This window comes from Sander lucioperca, chromosome 7 (assembly GCF_008315115.2).
Source record: "Sander lucioperca isolate FBNREF2018 chromosome 7, SLUC_FBN_1.2, whole genome shotgun sequence".
Lineage (NCBI taxonomy): Eukaryota > Metazoa > Chordata > Actinopteri > Perciformes > Percidae > Sander > Sander lucioperca.
In genome coordinates, this window is record NC_050179.1 from 3007717 (window position 1) to 3033836 (window position 26120).

A 26120-nucleotide genomic window follows, 5' to 3' on the forward strand; every position below is an offset into this window, starting at 1 on the left:
AATTTCAATTTGTAAACTGAGCTAAACTGTAAATGCAAACTGTTTCAAAACATGCAACCAAGTCCCTGGATGCATAACACATCTTCAAAACCAAATAATTTCTGAAATTCCTGGGACAAGTGGAAGAATTATTAATCGCTGAAAATATATGATTTACCTCTTGGTGAGTTTGATTAATAAGCCAATTAGATTTAACCAATTAAACCAAACACACATGGCATGAAAACAGCACTGGTCTTAAATAGTCCCTGCTAAGATATCACTACACGATCAAATTTGGATAAGGCATTGCATTTGACTCCCCTGACCGTCTACCAAACCACCGGATGACAAGTCTCCACAGTCTTTACGCACGGAGAGCGCACGGAGGGTTTTGCAAGCACGCATGGGGATCCCTCCCTTCGAGGCTGTCCGTGGCCTCCTCGCCCGGCGGGCAGTTCCAAGACTCAACCAAACCCCCCTGATCCCACATTTCCCTCTCTATACATTTCCTCTGAAGAAACAACCCGGCGTTACGTCAGAAAGTGCAGGGCAAGCAAGACAGCGTCTTAGGAGCTATTCGTAGGCATTGCTGCCAAACCCGGCTTGGGGCTGCTCACGAGCTCACTGCAGCCAATGCAATTTACAAATGAAACTCTTTTAAAACAGCAGCAGTATGTGGTAAGTTACTTATTCATTCATGCTGTTTTATTTCCTCGTTGGGATTTTTTTTTGCTCACAGCTTCTTCACATGACAGGTCTTTGTTGCTGGCACAATTGCGCAAAAAAAACAACAAGAGTGTAAACGGTGTACAGATAAAGAATAGGCTGGTTTGCCCTGTAGCCTCACTGAAAACACCATGACATGATGAAGCAACAGAGATTTTTGACGCACAGAGATTTCTGCAGGATTGTTTGTGTTTGATTCTTTGCTGATCTCATAGACAACATGCCCCACGCTCGAAATAGGAACCCTAGCCCCATCCCAGAGGTAACATGGGACACGGGACTGAAGGAGATGAACGAGACCTGGAAAGGAGCTATAGCCTGTCTCGGGGTGGCCGTCTTCTTTGTTATGACCATTGGGATCATATATTGGCAAGTGGTAGACCAGCCCAACAAAAACTGGATCCTCAGGGGGACTTTTAGCGGACTGATCTGGGAGAGAAGAACCCACTCGCTGGTCATACAGACCCTGGCGGAGGACAATACATATGTGGAGATAGATGTGGGGAACGTAGGAAACCCCGACATCGAGGTTCCCTTCGTGAGGAACCTGTGCTGGCTGAATAAAACTGAGTTCTGCTATACATGGGACTCGGTGGCCGAAGTGAAGATCTCGCTGGAGGTGAATGAGGAGACGGAGACGGAGTGCTACAGTATGACTTGGGCGCCGGTGCACTGTCATGTTGAGCTGAAGGTAGGGTTTCTCTCAATGTGCATTCAAGAGCCAGTCGCACTAAACACAGTCAGTCTTATCAAAGTGGCATTTTACGCACAATGTGATGCGCAAAAAGCAGTTTTGTACTTGGAACTTCCATGCCTTAATTTGTTTACTCAATGCTAGTTGGCATTTGATTGTGCATGGCTGTTGTGATATTGGTGCACAATGTAAAACATATATTTGAAGAATCCCCTGTTCACTTTTAAAATCTAAAAACACAATATAGGCCTAAAGCGTTTTTTTTTCTCATACAAATACACTTTCAAGTGTTTTATATTAGTGATCTACCTACATTTGATTTTTAACCACCACCTGTTCATGTAAAATTGTGAAATCACAAGAGACTGCATTAAAAGTTAAATAAGTGGCTCAAAAACAGGCATATTTGCAGTAAACTTTGGTGTATATAATCCAATCCCATAAATAACTTGGCTCAAATGATTCAACATGATTCAAAAATACTGCAATTTATGTTTGTAGTTTTAATTTCATTTTGTTGGATTCGTTGAAATTAAATTTCTAAAACTATGATATATTATTAAATAATCTGAAACAATCATGGCGCTTGAGTAACTCTGAGCTGACATGATGTTGTAGACCAAAACATTAGTTTGCATGATTCCCTCAACCTTTCCCTCTCTGCAGCCCTCAATATGACTGCACTGATTATACTACATTTATGTTCAATCTGCCTTGTTACAGTTGTTACGTTTTTTTGACATGCACAGTACTTACTGTACTTTCCCCCCAGCTTAATTATCAAAGGCTTTTAACCATTGGGATGTTTGGGGAGGTTAAACTGTCCCCACTGGAACATTCCTTGTCATAACTCCCTGTCATGTGGCGCGACTGCTCACAGAAAATTATTTCCAAACTAAACTCGCCTTTATTTTTGAAATTTCCAAAATCCTTCCCAGCACCTCAGGTGATTACTTGGCACCTGTTTTCAGACTCCTTAGCAGAGCCCGGATTGACTGACATGAAATAGGCCTAAATGGGCAGAGGGTTTGCACATTTGTCCCCCGCGCGTAAAGACGCTTTGAGGAAGGACAAGCTTTCTCTTAGAAAAAAAACATTCAATCCCTCCTGTGTGCAATACTTTCTAAGACATTGTCATGTGCCAGCCGTCTCATTCTGCCCTGTGCCCTGCATTTCTGCAGTGAAGTAACAATAACTTGCACTGACTGTCAAATATTAGATCCATCATCAGATACATAATGTGATAGCATTGGAAACATTTAAATTACAGTCAAATTCACTTCATGTCCACTCATAAATTAAATGTACGTTCATTATTTACTTTTATGTCTACTTAAAACATTTGAGTTATCTTATAAACAATTCTTTTACCATCTACTATCTTTTAACTCTCAACTCTCCCTCTCAATTTTTTATGTATTTCCTTTTTTTTAAAGTCAATATCAGTTTCATATGTTTTACTGCTGTCTTCGCTTTGTCTTCATTGTAATGTAAACCTTTCCCAACCTCTTTCCTTTTCTTATGTGTCTTTCGGTCTCACACTGTTTTTGTGCACATGTGCATCCTTTCAGGACTGCTTTTCCATGACCAACGTGTCCTGGTACGGCGGCGCCAGTGTCCGGGGTCAGACATGGCCGATAAATGATCAGAACGCCACCATGCAGCCCTACATTGTGAGTGATCTTAAGGACAATCCCTCTGGCTTTGGCTCTGCCCTGGAACACTACTTCCTGGGCTCATCAGGTGAGAGGTCATTGTTGCAATGAATCTGTTGCATCAACTGAGATTTACTGTGCGTGGGGACTTGAGCTCTCATTAGCAAAACTGGAGTCATAGTTCTTCTTCACACCTTGGTCTGTTACAGTAAGAGAGACATTTTCCATTCTTTCATGTGAAACATTGTCAGCTGTTTTTTTTCTTTCACACTTGACATTGGTGCAGGGTTAGCACAAGGGATTGGGAAATCTGACCCCACATCAGCGTGTATACGATGTGTGGCGTGAAGGGACAGGGGGAAGCCCTGTGGATGTTGTGTTTTCTTACCACCCCCTCATGCACGTGTTTGTTTGTGCTTGAGGTGAGAAAAATGCTTTGACCGCCTCCAAACCCAGCATCCCCAAAAGAACACACACCACTGACTGGATAGGAGGTCCATCCCACTAATAGCGTGTAACACAATACTGTCTGTGGCATCTCAGTTTATTAATTTAGAGATTAGACTACAAAGGGAAGTAAACCACCTTTAGCATCTTAAATTAACTCTTAGGGATACCAGGGTAATTGCCTTTTGTTTCTATTAAAAGGGAAGGTTGGATGAGGGCCCTGCTGACTCTTATAACTCACCAGGTTATTTTGGGGGTGTTAGATTGTATCCTGGGGCATAGGGGGGAGGCATAGACCACTGGCGGATGTGAATGGTTAATGTGACTGATGAGGAACGTGTGTGTGTGTGTGTGTGTGTGTGTGTGTGTGTGTGTGTGTGTGTGTGTGTGTGTGTGTGTGTGTGTGTGTGTGTGTGTGTGTGTGTTTATGTGGTAGTGTGTATTGTATTATGTAAGTTGTTTGTGTGGAGTTTGCTTACTGAGCTGCGAACCAATCTTTATTTTTGAAAGATTTCACATAAATATGATAATATTTTTACAACCACACATTTCAAAATCCCATTTTCATCACATGCACACTGCAACATGTACTCCCCCCCCACTATTCCTAATACTGTTTTATTGACTGTCAGTGTGTTAGGGAATCCTGTGCATGTGTGCTTGTATGTATGTACTGTATGTATGTATGTATGTATGTATGTGCGTGGATGCATACGTGCGTGAGTGTACGCGTGCGTGCGTGTATGCATGCATGTGTGCGTGCATGCGTGTGTTCGTGCGTGCATGCATTCATGTGTTTGTTTGTGCGTGCGTGCGTGCGTGCGTGTGTGCATTGAGTAGCTACAAATTTACCAACCAGCGTCTAGATCAGGGTGAAAGGTGTGACATCAGTCAATGAGGTGACACAAACGATCATCTATTATTACTTCACTGATTGTTAGCAGCAGCCTCACACAAATTCAGTTAGATACTGACTGAAACAAATGCACACATGCCCATACACCCATACACACTTTGGGATGTTATGTAAATCAGTGGCAGGCATAAAGAGTGATATGACTTCAATCCTTTTCCACTTTGTGAGAGGACAGCAGTTATTGTCAGGACCCTGTAACCCTTTGTTTCTCCGTTTAGCTTTGCACAGAGAGAAAAAAACCACACACAGATGAGATGAGATCCCAATGAGAACAAATGTTTGAGCGTTGCCAAGTAACCACTCACAGACACACACACTGTACATAGCCCCAAACATAGCAAACTGATGCTCAGCAATGACAGTGATGCCTATTGGAGCATTTAAGGTATATTTAACATGATATCTTACTTTAAAGTTCAAGGATGTTTTTGTTTGGCTCTTCGATTTACATAATGTGCCTCAGAGAGAATCGTTTTTCACAACTGTGGACGTATTGCAATTGGTACTTGGATGCTTTCCTATTCCTAGGAACAGTGAGAATGATTTTAATGAGTTTGTTGGACTGTCTTTCTTACCTCATGCATGCAGTTCATGAGTTAAAAATTAAAGAGACCTAACAATGTAGGCTGTCATGCTTCAGATTTGGCAAATATTTTTCATCACCACTAACAAAGGGTTTAACCATCAGACTTGTAGGGTCCAATGTTGCAGGTAGAAAAGTGCTATTTTCTTGGACTGCAGTGAGGGTTTTTCACTGCACTCATTGCTTCTGTGCACCTCCTTAGACCACTGCATACAGCAAAAAGGTGTAACCACCCTTTATACTCAGGCAACAAGTTTTGATATATTTGTTACCTTGAATAAATCATTGATGAAATCCTGTATTTTTAAGCAGCTCCAGGCTCCTGCAAAATAACCACACGCATATGTGCTCTTGTCCACATCAGACTGGTTGGACCACCATTATTTGTTCTTACCTTAATCCAAAAACATCAGAATATCAGACGGCAAGAGCTGCATTTGCCATTCTCCTTTTTCCAACAGCTCTGACAAAAGTAGCACGTGAAGCATCTCATTTTAAAATGCAATAGATGACTGTGGCTGTGACCAACAGCATGATGTGGTAAAGTCATAACTGTGTTATTGTTGTGGGACAGGAAAGAATTACAGCAGCTTTTATGGAGAAAAACAATCCACTGTTATGTGTGGATAGTAAACAGGATCATTATGGCAAACTGTGGGTTTATGCAACCGTGTGAAGGCTTAATCAGATTATTGCTTTGTTCCTAGTTTTGGCAGCGAAATGTTATTATTTTTGCATGTAAACCAACCAAATCTAACTGAATGCAGAACAAAAAAAAATCACTTACAGCACGTAAAATAAAGACAACATCAGAATCAGCTTTATTTGCCAGGTATGAGGACACATACGAGGAATTTTGCTTTGGATTATACATTGCTCATAATGTGCTTACTTATACAAAACAAACAACAAAAACAAACAATATATACACACTATAAACAGAAACAATATAGACAGGTTGAGGTAGTAGTGCAATAGTGCAATGAGTAGTGCAATGAAGAGTGCCAAGTGTGCAGGAGTAAATTATTTTTATGATAACTTATTATTTTAATTATGGAGCATAGTGCAAAGGATGCTGGAATAAATAAGTATTATGTTATTATATAAGTATTATATTACAATATGAACAGTATGAACAGCTCTGAAATAGAGAATGATGAATAAATATTAAGTGGAACCAGTAAACAGGTGCAAAACTTAACTAACTTTTTTTTTTTTTATATATATATATATATATATATATAGACTGAATGTAATTTCTAACCATATTTTTGGTTAATTGTTGTGTTTCCAAGTAAAATTGTAGAGAAAACACCATGACTGGGCTTTCAATATGTCTACCAAAGTGAACAAGCCACTTAAAATTGTCACTCTATATTTGTATGTGAGACCTTCATCTCTCAGTCAATAATATCTCCTCTCAGGAAAAGCTGCTTTGAACACCAACTCTCTGCACTGCTTTTAACCAGATGAGAGGAGCTGGATTGACCATGTTTGATACTAACCCAATTGTCATTCATTATTAAGATTTCCCCCCCCCATTTCTAAATTAGTCGCAGGTGTGCTTCTTCAGTGTCAGTCGGGTTAAAATAGAACTGTGGTATATTTGTTTTGCTCAAAAAAGATTCATGAAAGGCACCGCTCCATTGGTAATAGAAAAGTAAAAGAGTCACCACATGTTTGATCATTTGGGTATATTCTATTTATAATTAACGGACTAACAAATTTGCGCTTCGGCATAAAGCCTCCATCGGAGCTATGATGCCGCCTTTGTTCCTGAATTGCTCTCTGGAAAACAAACATACTGCAGTTTTGGTGTGATATTAGGCTTCACAGCTGTGTAAGGCCACTGACTGTTGTGTATGTATGGGAGCTGACTCTAGTTAGTCATAGGAGCACATTATCAATGTGGTAGGCAATATGGAGCTGTGACTGACGTTACTAAGCTAAGAGGACTCCTGGGGACGGTTAAAGAGCAAGACAGACGGACTGAAACATAGAACAACAGAGCAACAGAATGACTGTGTACTGTACTGTAATAGTTGATATTAAATAGAACCAAGAAGAGAGAGCAAAGGGTAGCAAAGTAAAGAAGAGTTAGAAAAGTAAAGCAGAGAGACAGAAGAGAAAATATATGCAGCTGTGCCATATGTGACATTTGAGAGTGTTGCCAACTGGAGGAACTTGTCATAGCCCCACCTGTCTTTATCCATACAAAAACAACTGGGCTAGTAAGGACAGATTAGATATCACTGAAGCTACATCCTGCATGAAAAACACAACAGGGGACTCTCATGGAGAAGTTGTCCCAAAGCTTTACGGGCTTATTGCTGCATTTACTTAACTGGAGGTCTTAAGGATACAATTTGCACAAGGTTTTAGTGAGCAAATGTAAGCAGAAATAGTGTAGATATAAGTACCTATACTTTGTAAAATAATGTGTGCATGTGGTCAAATCACATGACAGTAATCAGGGGCTGCCTGTTGGCTTGATACAACACTGATTAACCATTACAGTATTTGACTCTGTTGTGGCTCTATGGTGTTCATTGAGGGTCAGTATTTGAAATGAAATTGCCCTACATGAATTGTAGATATTCAAATAATTTAATTTACATAATAAATAATTTAGTTCTGATTCACTTCATTAAATTGTAGCTATTTGTTCATTTAAATTCACTACGTTGTTGGTAAAAAGAATTAAAAAAAATACATAATGACATTTACAGTGTCGATGTAAGCTTTAGTTCTGGCTATTTTATAACTGTATATATCTAAAGACACATTATATTTTTTTCAATTCAGGGATTAGAAATAAGTAAATAGTTCTAATGTTTATTTGAAATGAGCGATATAACATTCGTTACCAAATAAGAAATCAATAATTGAATTTTTATGTGTCCATGTAATTTTTCCACACACAAATGATTGCATTAATTTGAATGCTGATTTTAGATTAGGTATCATCCTGTTTGAGACATTAGCACACAATGAGCAGCATTTGTTTTTTTTAGTTTTTTGCTTTTTTACCCTCAAATATGTTTCATATTTGAAGTTAAAAAATATAGTCAAAACATGATAGAGTCAAAATGTGTTGTTCTTTTAATATGAGCATTTTCATGCTCAGAGGGTCTCATTCACATGCAGATACAGTACAGATACTGTATGTTTACATCAGACAGCTAACTTGGCTCTAGTCAACGTTTCTGGAGAGATCCTTTTTGTTTTCACAGGCGGCTGTGGTAATAAGTGAGAGTGTAATAGCTCTAACTTTGACATCACCTAGCTCTGGATCTAATAAAAAATAATTTATTTACTGTCTCTTCATATCTGTTTTTTTCCATGCTAGCCTTTTATGCAGTGAGCATCAGATATTAGAGTCATATATCATTTTGCCAAGACTTATAAGACTTGACAGCATCTCCTTAAGATATTAGACCACCTCCTACACACAGATGCACACATACACACACACAGACACACACACAGACACACACACACACACACTAGTCTATATCCTTGACGTTCCACTTCCGGGGATTGCTCCGGTGCTGCAGGGAATTCCGCTTTCTTTGTGTTGGAATTTTAAATTTGGTGGATTAATGAGGACTATTGTTAACTGCTCCTCAGATCTCTGCAGGGTAAATTGAGCTAGCTAGACTATCTGTCCAATCTGAGTTTTCTCTCGCAGAACTATTTTGCAGCGGCTCCGTGCTGAGCTTAGTGCCGCCCATAACAATTGTGATTGGTTTAAAGAAATGTCATTAAACCAGAGCACGTTTCTCTCCCATCCTGGAAGCAAATTAACGAATCCCACTATGGTCACGCCAAGACCCACCCTACGAAGCAGCTTGATTGGTTGGGGTTAGGCATTTGACCTCGAGGGGTTAAGGTTAGGATAGCCAATTGGTCAGGGGATAGGACCTGTACAAATGGGGTTACGTTACCTTGTGTAAGCATGGCCAATAAGTGCTATTGAAGGGCGGGTCTTGGAGTGGCCATAGTGAGATTCGTATATCGCATCCCGGAATGCTATGTGGACTAGCCAAACCCTCCTCCTCTCCTCTGGTCTGGCAAAGCGAGACTACACACATGCCCACGTGTATATGTGGATGTGGATATGCATCATCTCGCTCTCTCTCTCTCTTTATGTCTCCGATCTCTCCATTGTTCACTTAAGCATCTTTTTTTCTCCCCTTCGCCTCACCATCTCCCACCCCTTTTGCCCGCATTTCTATCTCTGACTCAATCTTTCCATGTGGGATTCAAAGAAATTAAACTTTAATGCTCCTACATTAAATTGTTGTTAGGTCTCTTGTAGGGAACCGGCCAAGCACAAGACACAGATAGGGATAAAAGTTATGTAACTGTGGATTTTCTTCTTTCAGATAATGATACTCAATCAGCTTTATTTGATACAGAATCTTAAAATGACAAGGATGAGAACAATAAGTAAAACCATATTTCCATTATGGTGCTTAATGGTGAGCAATAGTGAAGAAAACCAAGATAACCACAGACAAAAGGATTTGTCACTCGAAAGATGTTTTAAAAATGCATCAATTTTAGCTGTTACTTTATATTTTTGGGAGGGTAAATTAGTAAGTGGACGTTTTGTCAAAAGACCCTACATTTTCACTTCTAGACCTTTTAAATGCACAAAGTAAAGGCATGGTAGCCTGAATACCAACATTTAACGAAAACTTACTTAATCAAGGTTTATTACCAAATAATAACAGTTGGAGTGGAAGCTTGATGTCTTCTAGAGCAGGGGTCTTCAACGTTTTTTTTAGGCCAAGGACCCCTCAGCTGAGAGAGACGGAGCGGGAACCCCCCGCTACATATTGTATAAAATTGAGTTGTGTATTAAACTGGGCCTACAATAATGTGTAGGGTGGCCTAAAGCCTTCATACATACCTTTTTATGGTGCATACAATAGTAAGTTATTAAAATAATAATTATTGACATATTCACATATTTATACATCATGTTTTTATGTTAAATATACATGTAGCACAGTGAATCCTTAGGCTTAATGTATCTGTGGATGGCTACCTTAGTGGCTACCTTACCTACAGGCCAGTAAGCATGTCATCAATGAGTACATTTAAAAACAAATCACAAATAGGCAGATGTATCTCTGCTAATAATATGTTGGACTCATGTTTATGTATATTTGCATGCATATTATCTTTAGAAAAAAAAAGATTAAACAATAACTTGGGCCCCCCCTGCAGTAACTCTGAGGACCCCCTAAAGGTTCCCGGACCCCCTGTTGAAGATCTCTCAATCTTCAACAGGTTTCTCTGAATAGCTCCTGGTTGAGTATTTCCTTAACCTTTTTTGTTTGTCTTTATGCCACCCCAAAATCACTGAGTCACACATATACAGAAATAAATGCTCGAACAATTCAGCTTGCATGTTGAAGGAAACAAAGCTGCCCCTGTGTTACTCAATAGGTCACCAGGAGGTCCATGGGCAGCTGCCCTGAAACCATGACTCTCCCGGACAAGTAAAAGAGGAAACACTTTAACAATCACTCACTTAGCCAACTGAAGCTTTGTTAAAAGCAAGCTGTCATCTCCTGTATGAGAGGGCTACTGTATATATGAAAATCATCTCGTGAGATTTTCCACAGTCAAACTCCTAACAAATACTTTCCATCAAGGACAACAAGCAAGAGACAACAGAGAGAGACTTTCTTAAATGGAGCGCTGATACGACAGCGCCTGTCCACCGATGTAATGTCAGTATGCATCAGCTCGTTCACAGCTCTGTTTCCTATCTTTAATACTGATCTACATTTCACAAATGATCTGACAAAAAGATCCTTGTTTCAGCAAGCATTTCTTTATATAAAAATCAACCAAAATCTAGTAATAAAGTTGTCTGAAAACATTGAAAACACTGAATTGCTTTAACTGAGACTATTAGGGAAGAGAAAAAGACTTTTATATTACATCAAAGCATTTGAGTGTGGGATCTTCTTGTCTGATCTATTTTTACATTTGTGATATTTGTACAGAACACAGCGTCTCACACTTGAAACAATGAAGCTGATTGATTATAGGAATGGAGCAGAGAAAGTCTCTTTAGTGTTTCATCATTTTTTTTTAATAAGTGGAATTGGAAATGTACTACCATGGCAATATCCCAGTTTTGTGGCCATCAATTTCTTGAGGTTGGGCACAGAAACTAAGTTTCCATTGTTAAGGAAATGCATGCCTGAACACACACACACACACACACACACACACACACACACACACACACACACACACACTTGCACACACACACATAGCTAGGGTTTGAATGCACCTTTTATAATCCCAGTCACGTCTGTAAGTGTGTGCAGGTGTCATAAATAACAGTATAAATATGACAGGTAAAAGAGTGTAGCCCATCTGGTCCACAGCAGCAGGGAGTCAGGCGGCAGCATTTTCCACCCAGACCAGCCACTCTCCGAGGGCCTCAACGCCACATTAAAACCTTCCTGACCCATCAGAAGGTGCGTGGGGTCACCTCCACTGCCACCTCCAAACGTTCAGCTCAGACTGAGCGAGAGGAAGTGCAGAACCTTTATGGTCCTATAAGTCCTGCTCTGTTTTTCTTGGAAGTCTACAGTTTCCCATTAAAGAAAGTGAGTGTGAATGTGTGTGTGAGAATGCACAAATGTGTGTGAAGAGGCGATCCAAGGTTGCTTGATTTGTGTGTTCGCTCAACAGCAGTAAAAAATCATTTGACAAATGTGTGTGTGTCAAATGATTCAAATCTGCCCAATAAACTTAATTCATTTTTACCTTTGCCTATCTGCTGCTTTGAAGGTGAGCGGATATGGTCGCTCAGGCATATAATTTTGCTTTTAAGAGCTAGTGGAAAATATTTCGGGGGAAGCTTGGAGTGTTTAAGGAATTGTTCTAAAAATAGGGCGTCCCCCGTTTTGCTTCCCCTTTAACTCCTGTGCACCCTACCTTGGCTGTAACTCAAGGCCTCAAACCTGCTTCACTTTCTTTAAATAACACGTATTGGTTCTGTACAGCTTATATAACAAGATAATAGAAGTACATTTTTTTTTTTTTTTTTTTTAAATCAGGAGTTCCCCTCCCGTTGTGAAAATGCATACCGGTACATGCAAAGTGCTTTAAGTAGAACTGTATAAATACATCAAACAGGATTTAGGTTAATTTAACATTAAAATCTGCATGTTTAGTCAAAGATGGAATAAAAGGTACAGCTATTTTGGACCAGATTTCCCCATTTTCTTTAGGCCCAGCAGTGTCATTTTCCATAAAACTTAAATATGACTTAAGAAGTCATGCTTGCAAACTTAAAACTTCACTTTCCACCCTGTGTGCACTTTGGTATAACACACTGTTTGCAGCCTGCTGTATCTGCACATCATTCTACAAGGCTGCTCGGTGTCTGGTGTACTCTAGTCGCCTCTATTTCCACTGCCTGCATTCCACTTCCATCCTTCCATAAAGCTATAACATTTTCACCGCTGCCCCACTTTCTACGCCACTGTATATGTACATTATTGACATGCGCGGCTTCATGGCACCTTTGCTTTATTAAAAATTCATTTCAGCGATTTATCAATTGTGGTTTGAATATATAATGGTCTTTGTAGCAAAAATCTACATTTATCTGCCATTATGAATCTATAGCAAGCAGTTGGGAGGTGACCTAATACCTTGTGAGGGGCAGCTGAGGAGTTACAAGTATCTCTTTGACATTATCCGTTGCAAACACGTGAAAATTACCCTGTGGTTGAAGGCTCTTCGCTGGGCTTTATGCAGTACTTGAATACTGAAACTCTGAAACTATTAATCTGATTATGGACCGGTACGTGAATATCCTGGTCCCTGCCTGCCAGAGAACAGTAAGACCATTGAAACTAGAGAGGGTGACTGAAGTGAGCCAAGCTCTCAGCCACAGTTCTCAGACTGCCTGCTTTGGAAACAGGTCTTGCACCCTAATCTGTTCATTGATCAACTCCCAAATCCCAGTTTGGCTACTTTGAGCAGATTGTGTAAAAACTGGAGCGATAGGGGGGTGGGGGGTGGGGGGGGGGGGGGTTGTCAGAACCTGGGTTGAAAGCTCTGATTGATACTGGCTGGGTTCTGCGGACCTGAGATGAGACAAACCCATAGTAGTGCGGAGAGGAAGGTAGAGCTGGGAGGGAGAGAAGGTAGGAAGCAGGACGGGTGAGAAGTGTTGAGGATGGGGGGTATGGGTAACCTGAGAGGGACAAGGCATTCCTTACAGGGCAGCTACATCTGCAGACACAATTATCTGCTTCGCCTAATCTTATCATTTCACACGGCATCTGAAAGGCTGCATATACGTACAGTGGGAGAGAAAAACAAGAGATTTTCAGAAGGCTTAAGTTGACTAATTTAATCGCAGGTGTTCTCCTGAGCTCTTCTTCCATGCTGGTTTTTTCACTGAGATTGATAAGAGACGTGCTCTGGAGTAGAACCCTGAAGAAAACATTTTTTTCATCTTCAATGTGACTTTGGATATATATCCCAGACTTCTCTCATTGACGTGCAGTGTAACCTACTTAAAAGTTGCCAGCAGTCCCAGGGTAAACTCACCTAACCGCATACTGCTATATCTCATTCTAGGGAGTGTTTTTCTCACATCTGAGTGGAGAAATATCAACTAACACAGTCCACACTCTACCTCCCACAACACTCCATCCGTCATTCTGGTTTCAGTATCACTATGTCATATAAGAGGAATCTGCAAAGGACCGTCTCATACAGTGCTTTTTATTGCTTTACATCATGGCCCACCTTATATCTATTTCAAGTGAGATATTATATAATCTGTTTATCTGAGTCTGTGAAGCAACAATTGTAATGTAATGCCCTCTCCCGTCTGATTCCCACCATGCAGGTGTCGCGGTGCTTGTATCTCCTGATACTCCCCTGCAGCTGGGGGTGGACAGCAGACAGCAGTTCTGCCTGCAGTCGCTGCCCAGTATGGAGCGTCTTCCTCTGCAGTACACCGTGTGCGTGGCCCACAACGTGAAAGCTGCTCACCAGGAAGCGGTGCAACAACTCTTCCGGCACAGCAGGGAGCTGCCCAACATGAACGCGCTGTGGTTAGTTCAGTTTAGATCAAGATTAGTGGCGATTTGGTTGTCAGAAGGGGAATTCTGTGAAATACCAATAAGTTGAAAAGTGGTGCATCTGTGGCAAACTGAAATTTTCTGGGTATTTAGGGAGTCATAAACTAAAGTCCATCCAGGTTCTTCAGAGCAGCAGGGTCTGTATGATGTGTGTGTGTGTGTGTGTGTGTGTGTGTGTGTGTGTGTGTGTGTGTGTGTGTGTGTGTGTGTGTGTGTGTGTGTGTGTGTGTGTGTGTGTGTGTGTGTGTGTGTGTGTGCGTGTGTGTGCATGCGTGCATTAGGCTGCCGTTCTGGAAGCTGCTCGCCAATGTGGATTCAGGGCCGAAGGTGGAGAGGGAGCTGAGGACCTTCACTAATCGTCTGAGGAGACACCAGCTGGGGGAGGGAGTCATCAGCCTCAATGAACATTCCACCACCCTCCTCTCCGATATGGTACGTGCTCTACAGTTCGGTCTCTACACCAGCCTCAAAATCTTTAGCAGACTGGGGGAATCTTTCAAAGGCAGACCTGCTCTGGAGTCACAGAAAAATACCTCACTTGGTTGAGTTAAACCTCACAGAGGCAGAGCCAAATATCCATAGTGTTATGTTAGATTGAAGCTGAGTGAAGATGGCAGTCATTTAGGTAATAACACGAAGCGTAATGTCCATCCTACTATGTGAAAAAAAATGAATTTAGCTCTAACGTAGCATCCCATCTTTTATTTCCTATTAAACTGTGCGTCTTTAATGCGCTCTACAAAAATTGTAGATAAAAGATATCCTCTTGGTTCAATGTTCCCTCTTTAGATTATGACCAATTTCAGTAGGAAATGTATAAATTCATAAAGTAAGGTTCCATTTCACTGATCCTTTCACACTATATTTTGAGATCATATATTTTTCTTTTCTATTCCAATTGGTTTATTATCTGTCTCTTTTGTTTGTACCTACAGAGAAGCTCTCAAATGTATTAATTTATTAAGTTGAACTTTCTGTGATACCCTGGGAACCTCAAAGATGTAGTCTATACAGGAACACTATAGTGTATATACAATGCTGTAGCCTACTACTTTGTGTATCCCTTTTGGTACAAGTGTTCTTTTATTCATCCTCTCTTCATTCAGTCGATTATTTCGCCCTGTAGCTGTAGACTCCTGTAATCCTCCTCTTCAACCATCTGGGCTGTGAGGCAGGCGAGGGTTCATCGGTCAGAGGCTCAAAACTGGTCAAGGATAGACATGAAAGAGTTTTCTTAAGTGGATCTCCAGAGCGCTGGAGACAGGCGGGGAGCGAAGGAGGGAGGACAGGTTCACAGAAATGTCATAACGAGAAAAAGAGATGGTTTAGGGCTTCATGCCTTCATGTTGAAAAATGTTCCCTGAGTGCTGGCCACACTTCCCTGCAGGCCACTTTTTAAATGATGTCTTAAAACTTGAAAATGTGATATATCATGCTCACCTAATACATTTCAGGTATTCTAAACTGGTAAAAAAGGGAGGTGATGTTTATCATTGGTTCACATTTATACAGTTACTTGAAAAGTCCTTGAAAGTTGTTGGGAACTGCCTGGAAACAAGACCACAAGGACCACTGTCAAGTGGATCTAAGTCAATACCCAGTGATATTCCATTACAAAACAAATATAGCCGAGAGAGTACAAACAGAGACCCTTACTGATCTCAGGTTGCTCTGAGCGTGGTAACCGTGGGACAGCAAAGAATTGGGTGTGTTGGGATTAGAAGGGATGTGAGCCAAGACTAACTTGACCAGGTGATCCTGACACCAGCTTGATGCTGCGATCTGACCTGGACCATGCAACAGAAGAGGAGGCCGAGGAGTTTTACACAATCTGTCCATCAGAGTGGTTGGGTTTATTATATACATACACAACGCTTACAGTATGCTCCCATTACTAATTCACAAGGTATGAAAGGATTAAGAAGAGAAAATGGGAGGAATAACACATCAGCTGATGGATGCCATTTCGTGAAGAGTTTCCCTTACCCACAAGTTTTCAAAGATATTAAACACCAATTTTGCCCAGTTCCCCTCTATAAATGCCATAAAGAATCAGCTAAGTGTACAGTGCTGCATGGAAACTTATGGAACTTGTAGTTGTCCATGAAGTGTAGGGCTCTACAGAAGTGTGACCAACAACAATGGTCCTCTGTAAAAACTAGGCTTCTCTTTTACTCCAGTTTTTACAAGAGTTCATACATTATCAGTCACACCACACCCTTTCTTTTCCAGTATTGGTAGTAGTTTGGAATTGCAGGCATTGGAAAATGTGGGTTATTATTAAGTTTGCCCTGTTTCAAAAGTTATTCCCGAAAAGCTAAATAATGCAGTGTGCGCAAAACTAGTGTTAATAATAAAAATGACAAAATGCTTGCCTATGTTTTGGTCTTCTTTGTGTACATTTTTTGTATTTTGTTGATTTTGTGGAAATCAAATTCAGGGAATAAGCAGAATAAAATGAAAGATAAAAAACAAAACAAATTGCTTACATAATAAGTGCTAATCTACCCTTTCTTCCCACAGCTGGTTCACCTCCTGGGGTCAGTCTTTGTATTCCTAAAAGGTTTTGTTTCACAGTTATGTAACCTGAAATCTCTCTTTGACTTCACCATGTAAATTCCAAAGGATTATAAAATAGATTAAAGGGTTTTGGCAGAGGTCATATTGTCACAGCTAGTTTACAAAGTCCACATGGAGAGATCAATGTGTCAAATATAAAGCCACTGTTCCTAATATAAAGCTGTTTTATCATACCAGTTTATCAACGTTTGAATCGTTAACATTAGTAAAGCAAATTGTATTAGAATTATTTAGATGCAATATAGGCAGTTATTGATTCAATTACTGTTAAATGATGCTGGTATTAGGCTTCCTTCCCAATGCAAAGTGTTGACATTTCAGGACAGTTTTTTTGTTTTTGTTTTTTGACGTTTTATTTATTCATTTGCAAACCAAGTCCAAAAACAAAATACATTACATACAGCACAGTTAATCATTAGTTACTGAAGAATATTCCCCTCTCAAAGGCATGAGCTCCTTCCTGTGAAATAATTCTAGTCAAAACACAATAGAGGGCTCAGCCCAATTAACTTTAAAATGAAAGTTAGACCTATACCTTAGAGAGAACTGTGCCTAATTATATACACAGCATATGCTATATAAATATACTATATGCATAGCATATAGCCTAAAAAGGACAAAACTAACAAAAAACAAAAATGAACAAAATAAGCAAAACAAAAACACCAGCAACAACAACAACAACAAAAAACAAAAATGTTATAAATAATCATAATGTCGCACGACATTTTTCTTTTTTTTCTTTTTTTCCCCTTACCCCAAACACCCCCCCACTCCCAACACTGTTAATATAGTTATCACAGTGTATCTCTCTGTCTCTCTGCAGGACCATGACTACCTCAACAGCAGGAAAAGGGGGATGTCCAAGAGACTGACCAGGGACCTGCCACTTGTCAAGCTTCTTAACATTTCCATCACCCTGTCACCTTTCCTGGGCGTGGACACGACGCAGTTCCACACCTCCCTCATGGATGGCACTGAGGCCTACTGGCTCAGTCTCCCCTCAGCCCCTCAGGGAAAGCTGGTGAGACCTGAGTGGAGCTCATCATCATCCTGGAAAGCTTTTAGCTGTGTTCACAGTCCTCTGCATGTTCACTTTTACCCAAGGGTTCTCTGATTTCATTCTGGTTGTTCAGAGAGTTTCCTTCCTACAAAGTAAAGAACTCCACTTCCTTTACATTGTGATTGGTCCATTCACAAAAAAAACATACTCCATCGCTAAAACATTGAACTTTCCTCAAATTATGAGAACACGCTACTCTTTATAAAAAAAGAAACCAAACAGAATGTTTTCCAAAGTAAACACTTTCCATCTACCTTGCAGCCTGTCTCCGTTTGCTACACTGTTAACCCAAATTAGTTGACTTTACTAGAAATTTGCGTAGAAACCCGTTACCTAAAACCGTCTACCTTTTTATACAAGGTGAAATTTAACAGGTCAAGTTGTATTAACACAGAGCTGGAAGTTGATGCAGTAGACAAATCAAGTTTGCATTAGTAGTCATTACTAAAAATCATTAGTAAACATAAATGATTTCTTTCTGGAGTCATGTTGTCTAAAATAAGCATGTTAAGTTAAAGCTTTAGTGCGTCATTTTTTTATTTTAATGAACGTCCGTTATATTCAAGCCATTGCCAAATGAGTTGATACAAATCTATTTAAGACTATCAGCTCCACAAAACTCTCTCTGGGCCCTATCTTGCACCCCTCGCAGCGCGGCACAAAGCCCGACCAAAGCCCGACGCAAAGCCCGACGCAAGTGTCTTTGCTATTTTAAGACCGTCCAGCGCCCACGTCGTTTAAATAGCGCCCATGGGCATGCTGGTCTTACAGGGAGGTGTGTTCAGGTGAATTCTTAGCCTATTGCTATCTTGAGGCAGCGGGAAGTGATCGCACCATTGACCATCAAAAACCTGATCTAAAGTCAATAACGCAGCATTTCATTGTTATTTTAACAGCAAATTAGTAAAATGTGCCTAGGCTTATACACAGCATGCACACACTATGCTTGTTACACACACACAGGGAAGCGCAGCAGCACACAAACATGCAAAAGATTACAAATAAAAATATTATGGTGAAAATCCACAATCATAATAGCAATGCGTCAAGGTACAAATGCGCCTGGCTTTTAAAAGCAATAGGAGATGACCTTCTGATTGGTTTATTGCATGTTATGCCCAAAACACACCTCTGAATTAATGATTAATTAATTACACTAAGTACAACCCTTTTGAACCATGCGCCCGGCGCACGGAGCGGTTTTTCCATCGTCAAACTAGCAAAAGGGGATTTGGACACGCCCTAAATGCAGTTGTCATTACTTACTCCGGATTTCCACTGAATGCATAACGTCTGTGGACCGGCTCCACTGTGGAACGGCTGCGTGCTCCGCCGTCCGTCAATACCCACTAGGCCCGGATTTGTTGCGGCACGGCTGCGGCCATGACTGACAGCTGTAGTCACGAGGACCCACAAGATCTCGCGAATTTACGTAGAATAGAACTACAAAACCAACAACAGTTTGTTTCCATCTAGAGGAGTAGAGGGGAAACAACTCTGTGCTGTGTTTTGCTGGGACGCAGTCGGAACGCAGCCGTTCTGCAGTCAGTGGAAATACACACATTGACTTTAATGGAAACCTAATGACTCCGCCGCCGTTCCGGAGCCGTTCCGCAGCCGTTCCGCATCCAGTGGAAATTGGGGGTTAGAATGCCTCATGAGGAAGACAGAAACTAAGCACTATAGCTTTAAACATGCAAAGAAACATAACAAACATTAGGCTACTTATCACTACAAAATAAATATTTATTTTCCTTTATGAGAGTATAATTTTAAGAACAATGTATTCAATACATTTGTTCCAAATAACAGAAAGACAAACAATACACATTTAGCATTGTAGTCCTCCAATGTGTTGTCCTGCGTGGAAAGTTTCATTCAGAAGACAGAGTCACTAGTTTCCAACCTGTGTATGTATCTCTGAACACATAGTCAAAATATGAAAGAACAAGTAGTGACCACTAAAAAGTTGAATTACAACTAAATCTGGGTTTACAGTGTAGTAGCAGTTTGATAAAAAAGCAGAGCAGTGTGAACATGGCCCAATGCAGAAAACATGTCATTGCAACAGCAAGGCCACTGTAGTTAATAATTAATTATCAAGATAAACTCTACTCCTGTCCTTTAGATCCCTGTGATGAGTCAGTGGCGAGGAAAGTTCTGCGTAAAGCTGAACATCACCAACCCAGGAGCAGTGAGCTGGTTCCTGGACAGGGTGGGATCCCTGGAGGCCCATTTGGGGATGGAGTATGTCATGCTGGAGGGGGGCGAAGGGAATCTGTTTGAGGAGCAAGCCCTGAGGCCGCCTCAGGATCTCGTTGGAGACAAGTACATCAGCCTGATGGCCGACCTGGCGACAAGGATAGGAGACTCCACCATCATGACAGCAGGGACACGGTAACACCTTCAAGCATCTTCTCTTGTTTGTATGCTCCATCAACAGTCATTTTACCCAATACCAACTGCCACTGGTTATAGAGAGGGATCTTTTACATTTTGAGATTACTCCGTCTGCTCATTGCGATGCTATGTGTGTCTCAGGTCGAGCCATAAGCCTCTGTTTGTGAGGATGACCCCATTGCAGTCCGACTGGAGCCCAATGGGCCTGAAGGGCATCATTCCCTCCCTGCTGCACCACACTCTGCTGGGATACAACTTCCTCATTCCTGATGCAGTAGGTAATACCACAGCCTATGGGTCATTTTTCTCTCCTCTAATAGGACATTGGGCTGAGGGAGACAACTCTGTAACTAAACAGTTTAACTGAACTTAGCTAAGTTTTGCAAAGTTCACTCACTACTTCTCTCTTTAGGCTATACAGTTCCCATTGTCCACGCTTCTCCATCCGGGATCTCTGATCCAAACATCACTTTTCCTCCTTTTATGGTCTTTTCAGCGCAAATCGCACTGCATAGTGCAGAAACTCCAGTCGTTATTGACCAGTTGTTAAGTCTGTTGTCTTGTGTATTCACTAGTCGCAAGGTTATGCTTTTTGCTGAGAGCGAAGACTAAAAGATCTGTACAAGTTGTTGGAATCAATCTTTACATGTGGTTTGTCAAGTCTTTTGCAGGTTTGTGGCTAGGTTTGTCCCAAGCTTCAGAATGGGAATTCCCAAATCACCCAACTCACATGTCCATATCCTCCTGGATATTTAGAATCTGCCAATTTAATTGTTCTTAATTTTCTCTACCCATCTCTCTCTCTCCCTCTCTTTACAGGTGGCTCTCTGTCTGGAGACCTAGTCACAGATGAGGAGTTGTTCATCCGTTGGCTGGAAATCACAGCCTTTCTCCCTGTTATCAGCTTCCACACACCACCCTGGGTCTGCGGAGAGGACCGGGTAAACAACTACAATTTGATTTTGAAAAACTACAACCAAAAACACATTACAAAGCAGTCAGAGGCCCTTTTGTGGCCACCCTAACACACTGTAACCCAGCAAATATTTCCTCTTGAACATACTTTGGACCACCCTGCAGCCCCAAGTCTAAAAAGCTGTAATTACATCTGCCTCATCCACATTAGAAATGATTATAATAGGAACAACAAAGTCGGTTCACATTCTTGTCCAGACTTGGTAACATGATTTTCACTTGTGAAGATATAGAGTGGAGAGATTAAGTGATGTGTGAATGCTGCCAATTAGGGAAGTGGGAGATTATCCTTCTTTCTTGCAGAGTGGTTAAGTTTGCTTATGAAAAGAGGCAAAAGAGGGAGAGTTTATTGACCCAGCAGCCTCGACTCAGTTGTGAGGGTCAGCGCTGAAAAGTTCCCACCGGTGTGTTTGGCAGGGGAGCATGAGTGCTGCTGAGACCTGGTCTATCAAAAATAAGACCTAAAACCCTGTCCCTCTCCGCTGGAAATCAGGAATGCACTGTTCACCGTGCACAGCAGGAAAACAAAGCCTACGATCTCAGAGAGTCCGGTGACAGATATTGATACTTTTAAAGACTCAGGTTTGAGAACAGAAAAGCACGTGATGCCTCTCAAGAGGGTTAGAGCTATTTCCCCCCCTCCCCTGCCCCTTCTTTTCTCAGTAGGAGCAACTGCCTAGCCCCCTCCCGACATCACCTGTGGTTACGAGTCCATCTGTTCTGAATTACAATCACTCCTCTAGATTTATGGCTCACCCTCACTCTCAAGAGCCACTTCGGCAGGAATGATAATGAATTTGAGGACAAGTCTTGGAAAAATACTTTATTGTGCAATTAAGATTTCCATGAGTAATTGACAAGTATGACAGAGTGGGAGTGATCAACTGCAGCAAAATATATTGGTTGTGACTTGTGTTGCGTGACAAAGATAAAAATAGGCCTTTTGGACAGCTAGACATATGACAGCAGCAATGGTTTCCATTTTGGTCTCTCACCAGTCCTTCAACTTATACACTCAGATGACGTGAGACAGGGAAGAAATTTTAGAGGGGACTGAACTGCTTCATTAAACATGATAAATTGTCTTTTTAATGGGTGTGTTACTATAGTTTGAATGTGGCACACCTTTATTTTCCAGAATGTGTGATACTTCAGTCATAGACAGGTCACAACAGCGACCGCATTGGAATCAAATAGCAATAAAACCTCAACCCACACAAATGCCTGACTTTTCAATTAGAGAAAGATCCACTCAAACCCGGGCTGTGACTTTGAGCTCATTCCTACGAATGTTCTCAATCCCAACTCATAAAAAGAATTTTTTTTTCTAGATGCGGTCAAGTTTTGTTTTTTTCATTGGCCACTGTAGAGGATGTGACCCTTCCAGGAATGCTAAAGTAGTTTGGACAGAGGGAGACAGGAGACAGACTTGGACAGTGTTGGACCGCTAAGTCAACACATGAGCTGATCTTAAGTTCTGTCTGTATATATAATAGTATTCTTGGCCTGAAATCCTTGAGGTAGATGATTTAGTTAAGGAAAAGTTTTTTTTTTTGTTGGTTTTAGTTTCTCAGTTGCACTAGATTTCTTGAAATATATATGGATAATACGGTAATAAAATACAAAAGTGGTTCTGAATGAAAATACAGCTCAGACAATGACTCTATATAGACTACTTCATGAGTTTACTTTTATCAGCTGGTACATGGAAACAAGATCTTTTTTTTAAGATCATTTTTTGGGCATTTTAGGCCTTTATTTTTTTAATCGAACCAGCGGCCGCTGCGTCGAGGAGTTAGCCTCTATATATGCGCGCACACTCTACCAGGTGAGCTACCCAGGCACCCAAGAGAGATAGATCTTTATTGTTATTGCATGTATTTATACAACGAAAGACTGTTGGAGCAATCCAATGTGCAGCATTCAAATAAGAAACAAAATATATGCACATGTATGCACACTCACACCTAAAATATAGGGAGCAATGAAAAAAATAAATAAAAATACATGATTATACAAAAATACAAATAGATTATTAAACTCCTAATTGGTGTTACTGTTATCCTCATTATGTTCATGCTCCTCTCTCCATTGGTGATCCATAGGTGCTGAACCTAACACGGGCCTACATAGCAAAGCACCAGAGGGATGTGGTCCCGCTGATAGAGAAGTACGCAGAGGAGTGGCAGATGACGGGAAACCCCATCTACCGGCCCATGTGGTGGCTCAGTCCCAGTGACCCCATGACTTTCACCATTGATGATCAGTTCCTAATTGGAGACGAGGTGACTTAATGATGTTCCGATGGGAAGGGATCGAGTTCCCATCTACTTGGCATCTGATAGTGTATGACTGTAACGTGATGTCTCGCTAATTAAGTGCACAATCTCCCTGTCATCTGAATTTACCAAAGTGATGTGTGTTTCCAGGTCCTGGTGGCACCGGTGGTGGAGAAAGGGGCAGTGCAGAGGGATATTTATTTACCTGATGGGGGCTTTCAGTGGCAGGACAGCCAGAACGCTCAGGTGTTCGATGGGGGGACGTTCCTACAGGACTACCCTGTGCCCTTGGAAGGGGTGGCTGTTTTTTTACGAAGAAGCTGAGTCATCCGACTTACCCTGTTACTGTTCTGAATCAAATTATTTTCTTTCTTTTTTTAATTACTCGTGCTGTTCTCAACTTGCACTTTTCCACTAAAGACCATTGACCCTGTCTCAAGGCTTGAGATGATATGTAGAAAGATTTTTTTTTTTTTTTATACCTGCACTTTACAGTTCAAAATGAGTTTTGTTTTTCTTTTGTGTCATTATTTTCTCTTCCTTTTTTAAAATGTTAATCGGTTTTTACCTCTTGGCTGATTTGTTTCTGGACTTTTTGATCTATTCTGCCTATTTTTTGTAAGTTCCGGAGAAATCTGTGCGTTTACATACTGCATTTCTACAGTCTTTACATTTTTAATCGCTGTCGGCTTTCTTGATAAGGAGGAACAAAGCAATCTGAATCTCTCAAGAAGACCAAATGAAGATATAGGAGGAGAAAGGACAAAGGAAAAAGGCTTATTGGGAGGAAATTGACAGAAAGCTTTGTACTGAGACTGGTGCACCATGGTACCCTATGTGTTGCTCACTCCTTTGAGAGGCTTTTACTTGAACTTAGCAAGCCAACGGTTCAATGTTTTATGAATTTACCTCAAGTTATGGTTTTTCACTGCTTTACAGATTCATCAGACAACAACCGATCACCCCTTAGCACTTATTCTTAAAAGAGTTGTAATTTATCAACATACCACTCTGTTGGACATATCTTAATGTCCCTTAGTACTGTAGGCCAGATGAATTTGAGGCCAAGCCACTGTCATTGTAACTCTGGCCATTTTTGAATTTATATTATATGTTACCTTTTTACTAACCTGCTGTCGTAGGAGCTTTAAAATGGGCTGCTCATTTTTTCCTAAGTCTTTCTGATGTTGTGTTGATATGCTCTTTCATGTGTGAGTGCCAATTTATGTTCTGAAGAAAGCCTTGTTGACGACACCACAGAGGTTGAAATGAGAATTTAACAGATAGTTCAACATGTTGGGAAATACACTAATTCGCTTTTTTTGCAGAGTTAGATATAGGAAGACCACTCTCGCTGTCACATCTTTACGGTAAACATTAAGCTACCACAAACATCCGCTTAGCTTACCTTAGCTTAGCATAGTGTAAAGACTGGAAACACAGCTAGCGTTGTCCAAAGCTAACAAAATCTGACTACCAGCACCTGCAAATCTCACTAATTAACAATCTCTATTTTATTTGTTTAATTCATACTAAAACCAAAGTGTAAATGATGAATTGTGGTTTTAAAGGGTAACTACCGTTTTTTTCAACCTGGAGTTGGTTAGACTATTAATCTGAACCTGTCAGTGGCAAAACAAGCACTTTTGTGAAGGTAAATACAAGCTGGACAATTGCCCTGTTAACTTACATTTTAGCTTTATTTCAACCAAAACTCTAGTTTTGGTTGAAATAAACACATAGTTTAACAATTAACGTGAAAATATGTTGGCTCTATACACGCTAAAATTATTGCTTTTTTAAAGTGCTCATATTATGCTTTTTGGCTTTTCCCCTTTCCTTTATTGTGTCATATATCTTTTTGTGCACATTATAGGTTTACAAAATGAAAAAGCCCAAAGTCCACCCCAAAGGGACTTAGCATCCCCAACAGAAAACACTGTTCACAAACTGCTCCAAACAGCTCAATTGACCCTTCGCTAAGCCCCGCCCTCCTTAGTTACTGTTGCTACGCCTGACAAGCTTTTGTGCCTGGCACGTCTATTACAGTATGTATGCACCGGTGTCAGACATTCCCAAGGAGATAATTAGTAATTTTTGGCGAACAGGTGAAATATCAGAGAGAGCAAGACAAAAGGGACTGCAGTAGTTGCGGTTGCTAAGCCACGATTGGCCCGTGGCGGTTTTTGGGCATGGCTTGGCGAAGGGTCAATTGTAGTCCAGCCTTTACTTCCGTGACGAACGTGCATCACTTTGTAACACACGCTATAATGCTCGCCTAGCCACTTCCTCATGCTCTGCAACTGACAAGCTAGCAGTACTTACTGCGCATGTGCGACTCCCAACAAAGATGGAACAGAAGTGAGAGGTCTCACTCTGTAGCTAAAACAGAGAGCTCAACACACAGGGTGAAAAGAGGAGCTGCAGCAATGTGCAGTACAACAAATATATGGTGTTTTCTGAAAATTAAACCACATTAACCTATTCTGGTACAACCTCTAAGTACAATTATGAACCTGAAAATGAGCATAAAAGGAGCACTTTAAATGGAGTTTGATGGGTTTAGCACTAGCCACTTCAGAGCTGTTTCTGTTTGAACAGAAAGAGGTTTTAAAGGTCTATCTCTGAAGGGATCCTTTCCACAATGTTGTCAGACACTTAGAATATTAATCTGAGTCTG

The 26120-nt window shown here is 40.8% G+C and overlaps 1 protein-coding gene across 1 annotated transcript; it reads left to right on the forward strand.

Moving 5' to 3' along the window:
- Nucleotides 1-343: 343 nt before the first annotated feature.
- si:ch211-236l14.4 (SITS-binding protein) lies at nucleotides 344-25119 on the forward strand. The gene is made up of 10 exons (XM_031282798.2): nucleotides 344-1399; nucleotides 2974-3145; nucleotides 13909-14116; nucleotides 14425-14575; nucleotides 17550-17747; nucleotides 19915-20183; nucleotides 20328-20464; nucleotides 21006-21127; nucleotides 23267-23446; nucleotides 23591-25119. The coding sequence occupies exons 1-10, from the start codon at nucleotides 929-931 to the stop codon at nucleotides 23762-23764; spliced, it is 2082 nt and encodes a 693-aa protein (XP_031138658.1). The 5' UTR covers nucleotides 344-928; the 3' UTR covers nucleotides 23765-25119.
- The last annotated feature ends 1001 nt before the right edge of the window (nucleotides 25120-26120 follow it).

Excerpts from the sequence above, each read along its gene's own strand:
- si:ch211-236l14.4 (XM_031282798.2), top strand. The coding sequence starts at position 929 with ATGCCCCACGCTCGAAATAGGAACCCTAGCCCCATCCCAGAGGTAACA. Across the intron at positions 1,400-2,973 it reads ACTGTCATGTTGAGCTGAAG|GACTGCTTTTCCATGACCAA; the intron begins GTAGGGTTTCTC and ends GCATCCTTTCAG. Across the intron at positions 20,465-21,005 it reads CCTCATTCCTGATGCAGTAG|GTGGCTCTCTGTCTGGAGAC; the intron begins GTAATACCACAG and ends CTCTCTTTACAG.